The following is a 14,886-nucleotide window of genomic DNA, read 5'->3' on the forward strand; positions in this document are numbered from 1 at the left end:
TTGACACAAATAGTGTAAATTATCAAAATATCAATTTACTCATTTCAAAAAGTTAATGGGAGTAGACTATTACTACTATTACATAGTATGGCATAATAATGGTATAGAAGTATAAAAATTGTCTCAATTTAGTGTGGGTATAAATCTTGTTTAGATAACATTGCAGTCACTACCCTTAACGGTTCACTGGTTTTAGTATGTACTCCAATCAAAACTTCAAAGTATTTCTAAGCAGAGATCAGTGAGTGAATATAAAACTCCCCCCAAATTAAAAGTTGTATTTATTCAGGAATATGCCATTCAACTAAAGCATTGGGGGAGGAGGGAGATTATTCAAAGCTTGGAGAGTGGATAAAGCTGAGAGAGATAGAGAGAAGCAAACAATCATCCTCTGACATTTTATAGGCTGCATTTGAAAAATGACAGGTGCTGATTGGTTTAACTCTCTTTCCAAGATTTGATAAATCTCCCCATGGGGCACCAATAGCTATAACTGTGGCATGTTGCAATCAGCTTCCTGCTGAGCCAAGTTATTTCATTGTGCTAGAGCTAGACAAGTCTTATGGGACCCATACATCTGCAAAGTATTGACCCAATTCCCTGTTCGGTCACAGAGGCGGGAATCAGGGAAATTCAATATTGGAAATCCTCGATTTACCGATTCCAAAAAATGTTCGGGATCGGTGAGTCGAGGAGTTTTAACATGCTGTTTTTATTTTTACCAGTCCGTTGATGGATCACCGATGTCCACGGATCGGCGGTTTTTGATCGCTGATCGGCAGATCAGAGAATTGGGGCAGTATATGTATGGCTCGCATTAGATAGTCACAGTGCCTAAAATCTTACTGATGGTGCTTAAGTTAGGTGAATTTTAAAGATGACACCTTAAATGATTAAACATAACCCTACACCTATCTCGCTCGTCTCAAATAGGCCAAGCACTCACTGTAGGAAGGTGTGTGTGTATTGGGCCATTTTACAAACATGGTCACTTTTCTTATATGTGAACACATGGTCCTCAATCCAAAAGCACTTTTATTTTGGGAGCATTAGCTTTTAAAAGGCTGAAATTAAAAAAAGGTGCAGTAAATAGGACTGGAATTAATGTTACTACTTCACTTTAAGAAGGGTCATTATACACAGACAGGAGCGCATACATCTTATCAAGGCACCATAAGACGGAGAGTCCTGTAGATTTAAGAATTGCAGGACTGTGCCCCTGTCACATTCACAATGCGTGCCTCGGATGTCACGGGCTCCTAATGAATATATGGGTCACATACTAACCAATACATGGCTACCTGTTTCTTGTGTGAGCAAAGGATGCACTTATAGTATTTATTTATTTTTTTGCAAGCTATAGGGGACTGTACATCTGAGACTTATTGCCGCAATTCCCCGTTCTGCCGACATTGGTGACGGGAGATCTGGGATAATCAACATGTTAAAAATCTTGATTCCCAGGCACGATCATTTCCCAAATCCGCAGACCGATCATCGATGTCTGTGGGTTGGTGTAGGTAGAATGGGGAATCGCAGCTCAGGTGTATGGGGCCCTTTACATTAGTGAACATCAAATCTAGCTATTTTAAAAGTTAAAGACTTATTATTTAGAAATAAAAGCATAAAATAACAAGCAGCCAAATAATTAGTCCTAAAATTTTCCAGTGCTTTTAATTATAGTGCCTTTTAAATGTTGACGGTTTATATTGAATCCATTTTAAGTAAATGTAAAATCTCCCACATACATGTTATATATTTTACTAACCTTCGCACTCCCCAGCAGGTCCCTGGAGCCTGTGCCATGCAGCCATTATTCCCGGTCTGTGAGAATAACTCAGAAAGGCCCCTGGAATATGGCTGCCCCACAGCTCCAACTAGTGGAGGCAGGAGGTTAGTAAATTGTAGCATGTAGGTGAGAGTATGCGAGTACAGCTTTAAAAGACCCTATGGTTAATACTGGAAGACAAAAAAAAGACAAAGTTGGTTGTAATAGAAATGTGTCCAAATTAGAAAGACACTGGCAGCTAGAACCAAATAGTGGGAGATGCTACCAATCTTACTTTTTATAGGGCAAATATATGTATAATTTTTTTTGCAAATGCTTTGAAGATTTTTTTTTTTTTTTTATTTGTGATCAGAAAACCTGCAGTTCTGCACATCTTCAAGAGCAGAGTCAAAACACAATGCTAGCATTTCAGAAATAAAAATATAACCACAGGTCCCAACTCTGTCGCTTTACAGTGTGATATGCAGAGCTTTTTTTTATACTGTGCAATCTTGCTTGTCCTAGGAGAAGGCACTGGCAGTGGAAGACATTTATATAGGGAAAGCCCCTTTTGCTTGAAAGATTGGTCAAAGCTGTAAAGGCGCACATCCACATGCCGATAATACTGAGCGATTGCACGATTATGAAATCGTGCACTTTTATGTCGGAAATGACCAGCGATGCGCACTCCCGCTGATCGTTTCCGACATCAATCGTCGGCCGAACATGCTGATCAACCTGACGATAACGTCGGGGTGAGCATGTTAGGGGATGATTGATGTGCCTGCACTGAACGACTGCTCGTTCAGTGTATTCACAGCACAGACTGAGAAACGACTGCACGTTTACAATGTCATAATCGTGCAGTCGTTTTTTTGGTCTGCAAGTGGATGCGTGCCTTTAGACCAAATTCATTAACACCTCAACCAAGTGTCCTAATGTTTATATAAAGTAAGTCAAGGTCAATTAAACAGTAACAGAATGCAAATCGATAAGTAGCCCCGGAAATAAAGAATCTATTATGTTTTCCATTCAGGTCTTATTGTTCGTTATCATCCAATCATACAAGTTCACAAGGCTCATATTTAATGGCTAATTTAGCCTCATTAACAACTGATAATATTAATATCAAATTCACATTTGTTGGGTTATGGACAGCCACATAACTAACTGATCAGGTAAGAATATTTGCTCGTTGTACAGCAGTAACCCGTTATATTTGTATATTAAACTTCAAGTCAGTTTATCGCATATTATTGATACAATCACTGTTAGAAGATACTAGTAGCTATAAAAAAAAAAATGTAAACCGCTTAACGAATTAAAAAACTAAAACAAAAAAACACTACACCATACTTTGCAAACTTCAACCAACACAATGACAGAACACAATTTGTACCTTATCTAATGTAAAAATAAAATTAACATAAAATTATAGCTAAATACTGACTTAAGCATGAGTTGTTGAATTCAAGGGGAGCTGTTCCTAAAATGTGGTCAGAACCAAACTACCTGACAAAAGTTTTCCAATTGCAGACTACCCTATGCATAAAAATTGTAGCAAATAGCCAAATACAATGTAAACAGTGTTGCTCATCTTAGTAATTATATCAGATAGTGGCTTATGGGGCCCATACATCAGCAAATATGTGTTCTGCAGGTGATTGTGTACATTTTTTTTAAAATAGTCGGGGTTCACAGATGATCCAACCAAAAAGTGAACGGAATCGGTGAATCAGGTTTGTCCAACATGTTGGATTTCATACCCCAAATCGGGGCTGTGGATTGTTAGTGTATGGTGCCGGTCAGCCCGATTTGCAGACCGTTATTAGTATGTTGCACGTAAAATGGGCACTTTCATGATCGCAGATTTGATTTGTGGATGAAAATGAATCGCTGTAAAATATCAGCAATGCATGTGCGCATATTGGCGTATTAAAGAGTCGTTAAATCAGGGGAAAAAAACTCAGAATCTGGGAGCAGCTTTTATTTCAGACAGTCTTAGATATAATTAAAATGCAATTTCTTTGGACACATTTTAGTTTCTATTTATTGTGATGCCAGAAATACATTCCATAACAGCTTCTGTGAACCCCACTAATCATTATCGGGCATCATATATTTCCAAAACGCAGTACTGGTGTGAGAAGGGCAGTCTGCAGTGACCTCACTACAGTGTGCTATGACACTGTCCGCTGACTACAACTCCCATACTCCATTGCACGTTCACATCCAGAAATGAAATGTGACACCATCAACAAGTTGCCTGCAGTCTGCTTGCATCACAACCACTGCATGCACCCTGTACCACAGAGGTAGCAGCTGCAGTACAGGTCAATATAATGAATACATTTGTGTTGGCAACCGAAGTGTTGGGTTAGGGAATTGTGCGTCATCTAAGCAACCTCACAGGTATCATGCTGTACTGACAAATATGTAGGTTTGGGCATAATTGACTTACCAGTAACATCTTGTTTGAAAGTGGAAATATCCTTTAAATTAAAGTGACAACATTTTAAACATAGGAAAGTCTCAAGTAGGAAAATCAGATTTTTTTAAAAAATATCTGTATATTTTTATGGTACAGTCTCCCTTTAAGCTCAATGAGATGCAAATATCCATGAACACAAAATGAGGTTTCAATATTTTACTGATGGAATTATATACATTCAGGTCTAAATGCAATGTGAAAAACCTAACTATGTAAACCAAACATCCTTAGCGTTCCACATGAGATACTGACACTTCGGAAAATAAATAGTAGTTTTACACTTATGGCTGCAAAAGATTGTTCTTGGATCAGAACAAACATAAGAAAAAATGTAATGCATTCACAAATGTGTTAAGGGTTCTTGTACCATGTCATAAGTGCTTCACATGGTGCATCAAAATTGTTATCCTTTTTGTGTCTTATGCCGTGCATCCACTAGGCGATTAAAATGAGCGATTGAGCGATAACGATTAAAGAGCGATTGAACGATAACTTTAACAAATCGGGCATTAAAATGTTAAAAACGACCAGCGATGCGCGCTCTTGCTGGTCGTTTTCGACATCAATCATCGCCTGAACATGCCGGTCAATCTGCCGATAACGACAGATTGGGCATGTTTGGGGATGACGGAGGGTGCCTGCACTGAACAACATATCGTTCAGTATAGGCACTACAGGGGATGAGGAACGACTATACGATTACAATGTTGTAATTGTACTGTCGTTCAACTATCTGCTAGTGGATACGCACCTTTAAAGGTTTTTATAGTTCAAAGCAAATGATACTTTTCTCTATGTTTACAATTGTGTTCATTTAGTTTCTAATAACTGTAACTTGTCACTTATTTTGTAGTGTAGCAATTATCAGATTCTTCAGCTAATTATCCATAATTAACTTGAGGTTACCAAAAACTCTAGGATATCTTCAGAAGCAAAAACAAAAATACTAAAATAGATTTTTTAGAAACGTTAGTTTAAATTGTTGTAAGGGATTCATTAAATTTGCAATTATTTAATTTTAGAACATCAAACATTACGATTATTAGTTTTGGTAATTAGGAAAGTGGTTTTATTTAGATACTTATGGGCGCTTTCATTTATTTGATTTATACGTGGTCTCCTACAACTTTTATCAAGTGCGCGGCATTATCTTTCTGGATTTCTTGTCCAGGAACAAGAAAATCCAGAAAAAGGTATCAACTCATAGCTCTTCACAAACCAATATATTAAATCCATTTAAAAAGTTAGGAACTCCTTTAAATTAATTAAGGTAATATAAAATTGCCATGCATTTACCAACTGCCAATAATACCTAAGTTCACTCTAACTAAATAATGTATTAAAATATACAATAGACATTCCATAAGTTTATATCGTATAACAATTCTGCAGCACCATAACATTACACGTTACAATAATATCTCTGCATTTGTAATGCATTTCATTTTTTTTTTTAACTTTTAGCCTTTAACAGTACAAAGTTATTTGTACTTTAGCAATGGCAAAAAGGAACTCAAGATTAATTTTTTTTTTTTTTTTTAAAGTACTTTCAATTATTAGAAATATATATATATATATAAAAAAAAATAACCCTTTAACGCAAGGGTTGTTTTTTTTTTGTAGTGCCTCAATTACAACGCCTATAAATATAACTTAAAACGCCATCATTAAATAACACATGAAAAAATGCCTGCCAAAATTCACAAGAGGCGGCCATGATAGAAAACAAATTAAATATTGGTCTGTCAGCATGGAAAAAAAAATTCCAAACTATGTAAACAACTTTTAAAATATCACTGGAACAGAAGAATAAAGACAGACAAATTAAAAAAATTAAAATAAATCCATTAATGTTGGCAGTAAGTTATGTATCTCAGCATAATTCTGTATGCAACATAATTTAAATTCTATAAAAAGATCACACATTCGCTAATAGAGAAGCAGTAGAGCAATGCTGCACATCGCGGTGGCAGCAGCGTGCAGTTTAATACAGCAATCTTGCCTGATGTTTACAGTTGCTTTGAAAGTAAATCCCTAAGACTGAAAAGGGATGCTCCTGTTTAACATGTCTGCCCTTCTAGCACTAGTAGTTTCCAGTGTCTATAAAGAGGGTTCATTAAAATCAGGGACATTTTTACAGCCCTCCCCACATGGCCAGTTAAATCTCCTTTCATAAACAATGAGAAATGTACATATATGGACTCATATACACTGCAGCGCAATGATGTGCTGCACCCCATTGCAACGAGGTACAGCCAGGAATACCCAAGTGTGAACGCAAAGGAGCTGATGTAGTGTTGCTCGCAAAATGGAAGTAAAAAGTACTCCCAAACAAGGAAGCGCACCCAAAAATAGCAATTCTATGCCCATACACAGAGCAGTATAAATCTTGAGATGTGTCCGGTTCCCCATCATCAGCATTTATGTACCTGGTTTATGCCAAACCGTCATCATTATGCACTAGTGCTAGCCCAGACAAACAAAGCCACAGGGGAAATATAGGTTAAAGCTAAACCAAGCCTTTCACGTCTGGCTTGCCTTGTATTTATAGAAGGCTGCCTTCCCTGTACCATGACACGGTCGCAGTGACTGAGCTGTCATAGCTTTCTTAGAATAGAGGCACAAGTTAGTCTTTTCAAGTATAATAATGTCCCCAAACAGCTGGAGACTTGAATATATTTAAAAACAAGCAGGCAGAATTGCTGATTAAATATGGATAACATGTATATGAAAAAGACAATTCACACAGTTTACTACTAAGGTGTAATTATTGCCAAGACTAACCCCTGCCTAATCTAGAAGCTGCAGGTAATAAGAAAAATATTTAAAAATCTTTTGCCAGCAACTAGGAAGACCCAGCACAAGAGTTGAGAGACGTTTACTGAGCACAGAATAGTTTTAAAAGTATCTAAAACTTCAATGCATTCAGACCTGTAGCAGGCTGCTGCTGCTGGGTCAAGGTGGCAGCCATTGCGACGGCGGCTGCGTTTGATATGTTGCTGAACGGGGTGGGTCCGGTGGTGATGTGTGGGGCACTCTGCCACTTCTTCACTTCCGCCCTCCTGGCTTCAAACACATCTGTGGAATCACCCAAGAACGCTTTCCGATAGCCAAGGTATTGTTCTTTGAGCATCTGAAGGAAAGTCATTTTAGTTTTGAGAGTGAAGGTCCCTAATGCTACTGCAATGGGCAGGTGAACAATAAACAGAGTAACATTTTACATATTGTAAGGTGTAGCAATGACATAACCAAGGGCAAAACACAGGGGGGAGATGTACCAACCCTCCTGAACAGTGAAGTGAAAAAGTTGCCAATAGCAGCTAATCAACTTCTAGCTATAAAAGTACATTTTATAAAATGATAGGCAGAAGCTGATTGGTTGCTATAGGCAACTTCTCCACTATTAGAAGGCTTGATACATTTCCCCCACAGTGTCTACAGCAAACATATAACCCAAACTAACTGGGAAAAAAGAAGATTAAAGGCCAATTCCTGGATCTCTGCTGTTCAACACCCAGACATTAATTTACACCTATTTAGAGAGAGTGCTGAGAAGAGGATACTACCCTATCATAAACTGGTGCTAGATTAAAGAGATGCAAACAGGGGTGTTCACCATGGAAATGAACTAAGATTACGGCTTATTCTTAATCATACTAATTATTAGTAATTTGCTGGTTATTCTTCCTAAATAGAAGGAAGCTTATATGATGTTTTTAAGACCAAGCAGTGTGTCCTCGCCAAATAAGTTTTAAATGGAATTCCGAAGCCATACAAATGCAAGGTTAAAGGAGTATGTACCGATCAGTTTTATTAACTTTTTTATAATGCGCAACCGTGTACACAGCGCAGTACAGGGTAAACATGTACAACAGTAACAGGGAATCAGAGCATAAATACAACCCACAATGCTAGATCACAGCATTAATACCACACAATAACACCCCATAGACAAGTTAGACAGATTGACAGGGGCAAGGGTAGCGGAACTCGCTGAAGCTAGCAGGAGTAAGGAAATACCATACGATTCAGTTCTCAATGATCCTGTACCCAACAAATGGGCAGCAAATTAGTCAGTCATCGAAAGAGCTGAGCACTGGGGACACGTATAGTGCTAGGAAAGAACAAGAGGACCCTGCCCATAAGGAGCTTACATACTGTACTAAGGTGAAGGATAGAACAGTTGGTAGGTAAACTGGGAAGGACACATAGTGAAGGTTAGAGGACAACAATAATGAGTTATCAGACAGGCTGGTACACTTTGATATAAGACCATGTGTTAAAGCTGGGGAGACTAGTTGAGAGTCTGGACAAATTAGTAAGTTTTAGAGGATGGGGGCGTGAGAGGAAGTGACCAGGGTGGAGGAGTCTCGTTGGTCTGAGGAGGAGCAGAGACGGTGGGAGGGAGTGTGGAGAGAAAGGAGGTTAGGGAGGGGAGGAGTAGATTAAGGTATTGGTATAAAAGACAGTAAAAAGGTTGACAATGTCTAGATAGACACCAGGAGCCAAATGTAATAGGGTAAGAGATTAGGAAATGTGAGCGTTTAGCAGTAAACTCTCACACTATCACATTGGTCGAGTTGTATTTTCAAAATGGGAAAACATCTGGATGAGAGTTTAAATCGTAAGAGACTTCTGAGTCTGAAAAACCGACAAGTTTGAATGTTCTCAGACTATTACATTGGCAGCGTTTAAAAAGTGAGAGTTTACTCTCACATTTTCTTAACTCTCACCCTATTACATTTGGCCCCAGATGTTAGTCAATAGATTGACACACACTAGTTATATATATATATATATATATATATATATATACACATATATATGTATTAGGGATGTGCAGGCTCGGTTCTACTCGGTTCCGTTCGGTTCTTTTTACCGGATCTTATTGGGTTTCAGCTGTCACGAGTTTTGGATAGCCAATAAGATTCGGTAAAAAGAACCGAACGGAACCGAGTAGAACCGAGCCTGCACATCCCTAAATGTATATACATATACACACACATATATACACACACCTGTCGAACTTCTTCCATGTAGGCCTATTGACGGTCTAACATCTGGGGATAAAATGTAATAGGATGAGAGTTTAGAAAATGTGAGAGTTTAGCAGTAAAGCTCTCACACTACTACACTGAGTTGCATTTTCAAAACAGGAAACACCTGGATGAGAGTTTAAATCATGAGATTTTTCTGAGTCTGAAAACCATGCAAGTTTGCATGTTCTGTGACTATTACATTGGCTGAGTTTAAAAATGTGAGTTTTCTCTCTCACATTTTCTAAACTCTCACCCTATTACATTTGGTCCCTGGTGTCTATCTAGAAATGGGGGAACCATGGAAGGGGGGAAAAACAATAAGTTTGGAATTGGCCATATTAAGCTTCAGGAAGAGTTGGGACATCCAGGAGGAGACGGCAGACAGGCAATTGGAGACTTGTGAGAGGATGGAGGGAGAAAGGCCAGGGTGGAGAGATAGGAGGATGGTTCAATAAGTAAGGTAACAAGACCTCTCACGTGTGTAACGTTATTTCATTTTAATTTATCACCAGGAAAGAGCAGGTAGACCACTGCTTCCCCTGATGGCCATTAGACAGCGCTTTATATCAGTCATACTGTCCCAACATCAGTTGTAAGATGGCGGGTCTGGTGGAAACATGGTCAAACATTGAGGTGCGTAGTGTATTCAGATCTCTGCATCTAAAAGGCACATCATTGGCTGAAATTCATCGCCAACTAGCCAAGGTGTATGGTATTAACGTCATGTAATGGAACCAGGTTGGTGCACTTCTTTTGATAACGGCAGGACAGACGTCCAACATGAGCAGCGATCCGGCCAGCCAAGCACATCCACCACAGATGACTATTTCTGCCGCATTGAAGGTCTGATTCAGGAGGAAAGATGCATTTGAGTTTGTGACATTGCTAATGAACTGTGCACATCATCATTCATGAGCAACTGGGGTATAGGAAAAAGTGTTCACACTGAGTACTGAAGCAACAATAGGATGGGATCGTCTTTTGTGCACTTAACAAAGTACCATTAGGAGGGAGTGCAATTCCTGCAGCGTATTGTTACAGGCTATGAAACATGGGTGCATCATGTGACACCAGAGACTAAGCAAGCATCCATGACATGGATACACGCCTCGCCCCCACCTTCAAAGAAATTCAACACAACTCCATCAGCAATGAAGGTCATGGCGACCGTGTTTTGGGACCACAAGGGCGTGCTTCTTGTTGATTTCCTCACCAAGGGAGATACTGTGAATGCTGTCTCCTACTGTAACACATTGAGCTGCTTGCGGAGGGCAATTCGTTGAAAACTACCTGGGTTGCTGCACGATAAGCCACACTCAGCAAACTGCATGCGTGAGTTGTCACTGCGCTACCATTGGGAGGTAATGGACCATCACCCCCTACAGCCTTGACCTGGCATAGAGTGATTTCCAGCTCTTTGGCGCACTAAAGAAGCACCTGGGTGGAGGTCGATTCGCAAGAGACAATGAAGTTCACCAAGCAGTCACGTCCTGGGCTTCAGATGCTTGACACAGTTTTCTTCAATGCTGGGATAGATGCATCGGTGTACCGTTGGAACATATGCTTAGACAAGTATGAGGACTATGTGGAAAAATAACCTCTTCCAAGGCCAGACTCTTGATTATATGTATATATTATACACACAGCGGCATATAAATACCTGATACTCAAAAGCGAGGCAACACTCCAAAAACACTGAGCATTTGCCTCATTTTTAAGAATAGAGGGGCTTCTATACCTATAGCTCTATTTATATATCAATTTTAGGTTGTGCCTTAACTTTTTTTTTTTATATATAGGTGCTAAAATTGAAATTTTCTGTTTGGCTCACACCCCTATCATAGCTATGAAACAAGGGTACATCCTCATTTAAAAAAAACAACAACTCAAAAATGGGTTAAATGGTGTTTTTTGAACTTGCAGATGGGAATTACAAGTGTTTTTTTCCAACATTGTATAAACTTGTATATAAAGACTGAAAAATGACTCTACATACATTTTTTCTGTAACCCAAAATACTGTAAAAGACTTTAATTTGCTGAAATACACTTGCTTGCCATCATTTTACCAACATTACTTAAAAAAATTAAAATGCTAACACTAACAGCCTTCAATACTCTCCTAAACTAGTGGCCAATTTTTGGGTGTCCAGAATGACTTCCGCCATGTCGCTCTTTGTAGAAAAAAGTGTGCGACATTACAGAGTAACACAAATCCCCATTTCTAATTGAATCTCGAATGTCTCAGGTGTGTACATTGCCGCAATGTATGCAAGTTTTATCATGCAATATCACTTTTTTAAACTCACAACTAATTGAAATGACCCGACAGAACCCTACTTACATAATATAGATATAAGTTATTTCTATATCTCATAGGTCGAGTGTTTTCCAGCATATTCAAATTATATTACACGGTCTTGGGAGAAAGGATATAATTGGGCTAAACGAATATCAATGTTTTACATTTAAGTACAAAAACATATAATGCTGCAATCTAAATGATACAGACACAAACACTGTATATAACATACAATTCTAAGACTCCATTTAATGTCCATCAAAGGAATTCAACGGTCACACACACAATGATATGAAGTGACAAATGAATCTGGCACATACCTTAACATTTTCATGTATTGACTGTAGCTGAGATGCTAACGCTACAAATGTCTGATAGAGCTTCTGCATTGCCATGGACAGGTCTGACGGCATAAAAATAAACATATATATATATAAAATATGATGTTTACCTACATACTGCACAGTACATACAAAAGGAAATAGATGGGCTGTCGATATAAACCGGTTTGCAAAAAAGTATTCAACCTTCTAATATGTCAACAGATTTGTCTGTATTGCACAACACTTACAGTTCCAGACTGTATTTTTTGCAAACCAGTCAAAATTACTTTTCAAACTCATAATCCTTATTTACGTGCAGATTTGTTTAAATAAAAACTGAAAAATACTGCATTCATAAGTATTCAACCCCGGCAGACTTGCACTTTTCAGAACCACCTTTAGCTAGCATAGCAGCTCCAAGTCTGTAGTTTTTACCGGGTTTGCAAACTGGTTGGGAGTGATGTTTGCCCATTGTTCCTTGCGGATTTACTCCAGGTTGTTAAGGTTGGTTGGGTGATACTTGTGGACAGTAATTTTCAAATAGTGCCACTGATCCTCAGCTGGATTGAGATCTAAACTTTGACTTGGCCATTGTAGAACATCCACCTTTTTGTGGTTCAACCACAGCAGCGTTCCTTTTGGCCTTGTGCTTGGGACCATTGTCCTGCTGAAAGGTGAACTTTCTTCCAGGCTTTAGTTTTCTAGTAGACTGAAGCAGGTCATCTTGCAGTATCTCCCCTGTATTATGGACCATCCATTTGTTTTTCAATTTTCACAAGATGTCCAGTTCCCACAGAGGAATGGGTCACTCATAGATTTCTGGCTAACTCTAGACATGCTTTATTGTTGTTTTTCTTCTTCAGTAATGGCTTCTTTCTAGCTACCCTCCGATACAGGCCAGCTGTAGGCAGAGCTCCTGATATATTGATGACTGGTGCATCTTCACTGCAGTCTCAGCCATTTAACTCTGTAGCTCCTTTAAAATGATAGTTGGCCTCTCTGTGTCCTCCCTCACGTGTCTCCTCCTTTCTCTGATGCTGAATTTTGAGGGACGGACTTGTCTAGGCAACACCTGGTGGTATGATGCAGCTTCCATATCCTTACAATTGACCCAACATGCTCACTGGGATATCCAAGCACTTGGATATTATATTTTAGTATTTTCCAATCTTGTGCAGGTCTAGAACTACATTTATTTTTCTTACAATGCTCCCTGGTCTTCATTTTCACAGCTTTCCTTCAGATTCACAGTATGACCAATATTGTTTGAATTAGGGGTGTATTATCCATAAAAGATGACTTGCATCCACAGATAGAGGCTAATTGAAAGCCAAATGTTAGGGCAACATCTTTCATCTGTGTAAACTTGGACCTTCCACAGCACAGGAGTTGAATACTTTGGCAAGTAGCATTTTACAGGATTTAAAATAAAAAATTAAATAAAAAATGCACTTTAAGAGCCTACCAGTTAACAATAACCATATGCCCTGGAACAATCTGTGTTAAGTGTCATGGGTAATACAGACAAATCTGTTGACTTTTTAGAGGGTTGAATACTTTTGCAAGTCACTGTATATATGATCACAAAATGAAAGTTAGCCTAGCTTTTACTACTGTACCTTGTGGAGTGAGGTGTGAGCTGTTCGCTTGTGTTGAGAGGTGGTTCTCTAGCTCTTCAATTTGCTGCCTGTACTGCTGCAATTGGACTTCAAACTGTTCTACCAATGTCCGAAAGTAGCTATAAAAAGGAAAAAACACAACGCGTTACCAATAGGTATGTATTCATAATGGCACTTATCAAACATATTCCAGTACAGTAACCACCTCCACTTACAAGGACAGATTAACCTGAAAATGACAGCTTTTAATGTATGCAGATGTGTTCACATACATCTTCCTTCCTTCTGTGTTAAACAGTTCTGTAGTCGTGGCATGACTCGGTAGCGCTGAGCATGTTTTCGTGCGACTTTTTAACTTCAAACGCGTCATATTCACATAGGGATGCGAATATGATGCACCAGCAGCCTGTGCTGATTAAAATTATAAGTGGCGGCGTGGCCTAGCTGTCGGGCAGTGTGGATGTGTCTCCTCTAAGCTCCCTGGAGAGTCCCTCTAAATACAGGTCCCCCTGTCTCACCTTGTTACCCTGAGGGGCCTGGGCCTCTTCCTCCTCACTAGAGGAGCCGCTCCCCTCTTGTTTGGGCTCCGTGGGCGGACTCGCGGCGCCGATTCACCTGAGGCCTAGGTCGCCTCCAGAAGCCGCAGGCTAAATTTCGCCCCCCCCGCCGGCGCGTCCTGGACCAGTGCCGTCGCGGAGAATTGCCGCTCTGCCCGCCGCTTGTCTACCCTCTACAGCCTTGCCGGGACCCCAGGGTAGACTATACTTACCCCTCCTGAGCCTCTGAGACCTCTAGGAAGCTGCCGCGATTGCCGCGAATCGCGGGTGGCGGCCATTTTGAGGCCTCCTATATATTACATTACACTGCTAATCAGAAGCTCCTCGGAATAAGGACTGTGGCACAGGCAGGTGTATATAAGCCCTGACCAGGTTGCCCAATCTGCTTAGCCCTGTACTGGCCCTTGGAGACTCTGTCTTGCCCAAATCAGCCTTAAATTGATAACCTGCATGAAAGGAGCTTGTGTGCTGGATTGGTGGCCTCCTTGCACTCTGTGGATATTAAGCCCTACAATGCATGCCCTGACAGCTTCAACCATGATATAACAACATGTCACTGAGGGGAACCTGAAATATGACACCCACTCTCTGCTAAGCCTGGTATTCCGCCTTTTCCTTATTGTGCCAATCCGCTCTGATATGTATCCTCATGGGGAAGAAGAATACAGCTAAACGCCCGGCCGCCACTCCAGTTAGGAAATCATCTAACTCTGCATTCCATACTCTATTTGCTGTTTCTGCCCCTCCGACTGGTACTTCAACAGGTTCAGCCTCTCCACACATGGCAT

General features: G+C 39.8%; 1 protein-coding gene across 2 annotated transcripts in view; it reads right to left on the minus strand.

Annotated features, from left to right (window-relative positions):
- Positions 1-14,886, minus strand: part of NUP58 (nucleoporin 58) — a 107,353-nt gene that overhangs the window by 18,529 nt on the left and 73,938 nt on the right. For both annotated transcript variants that reach the window (XM_088460287.1, XM_088460288.1), the window contains exons 10-12: positions 13,542-13,660; positions 11,920-12,002; positions 7,191-7,392 (exon numbers count right to left, since the gene is read on the minus strand). In XM_088460287.1, the coding sequence (XP_088316413.1) occupies positions 7,191-7,392; positions 11,920-12,002; positions 13,542-13,660 (404 nt within the window). The remainder of the gene's footprint in view (positions 1-7,190; positions 7,393-11,919; positions 12,003-13,541; positions 13,661-14,886) is intronic.

This window comes from Taudactylus pleione, unplaced genomic scaffold, assembly GCF_031769625.1.
Source record: "Taudactylus pleione unplaced genomic scaffold, aTauple2 ptg000043l, whole genome shotgun sequence".
Classification (NCBI taxonomy): Eukaryota; Metazoa; Chordata; class Amphibia; order Anura; family Myobatrachidae; genus Taudactylus; species Taudactylus pleione.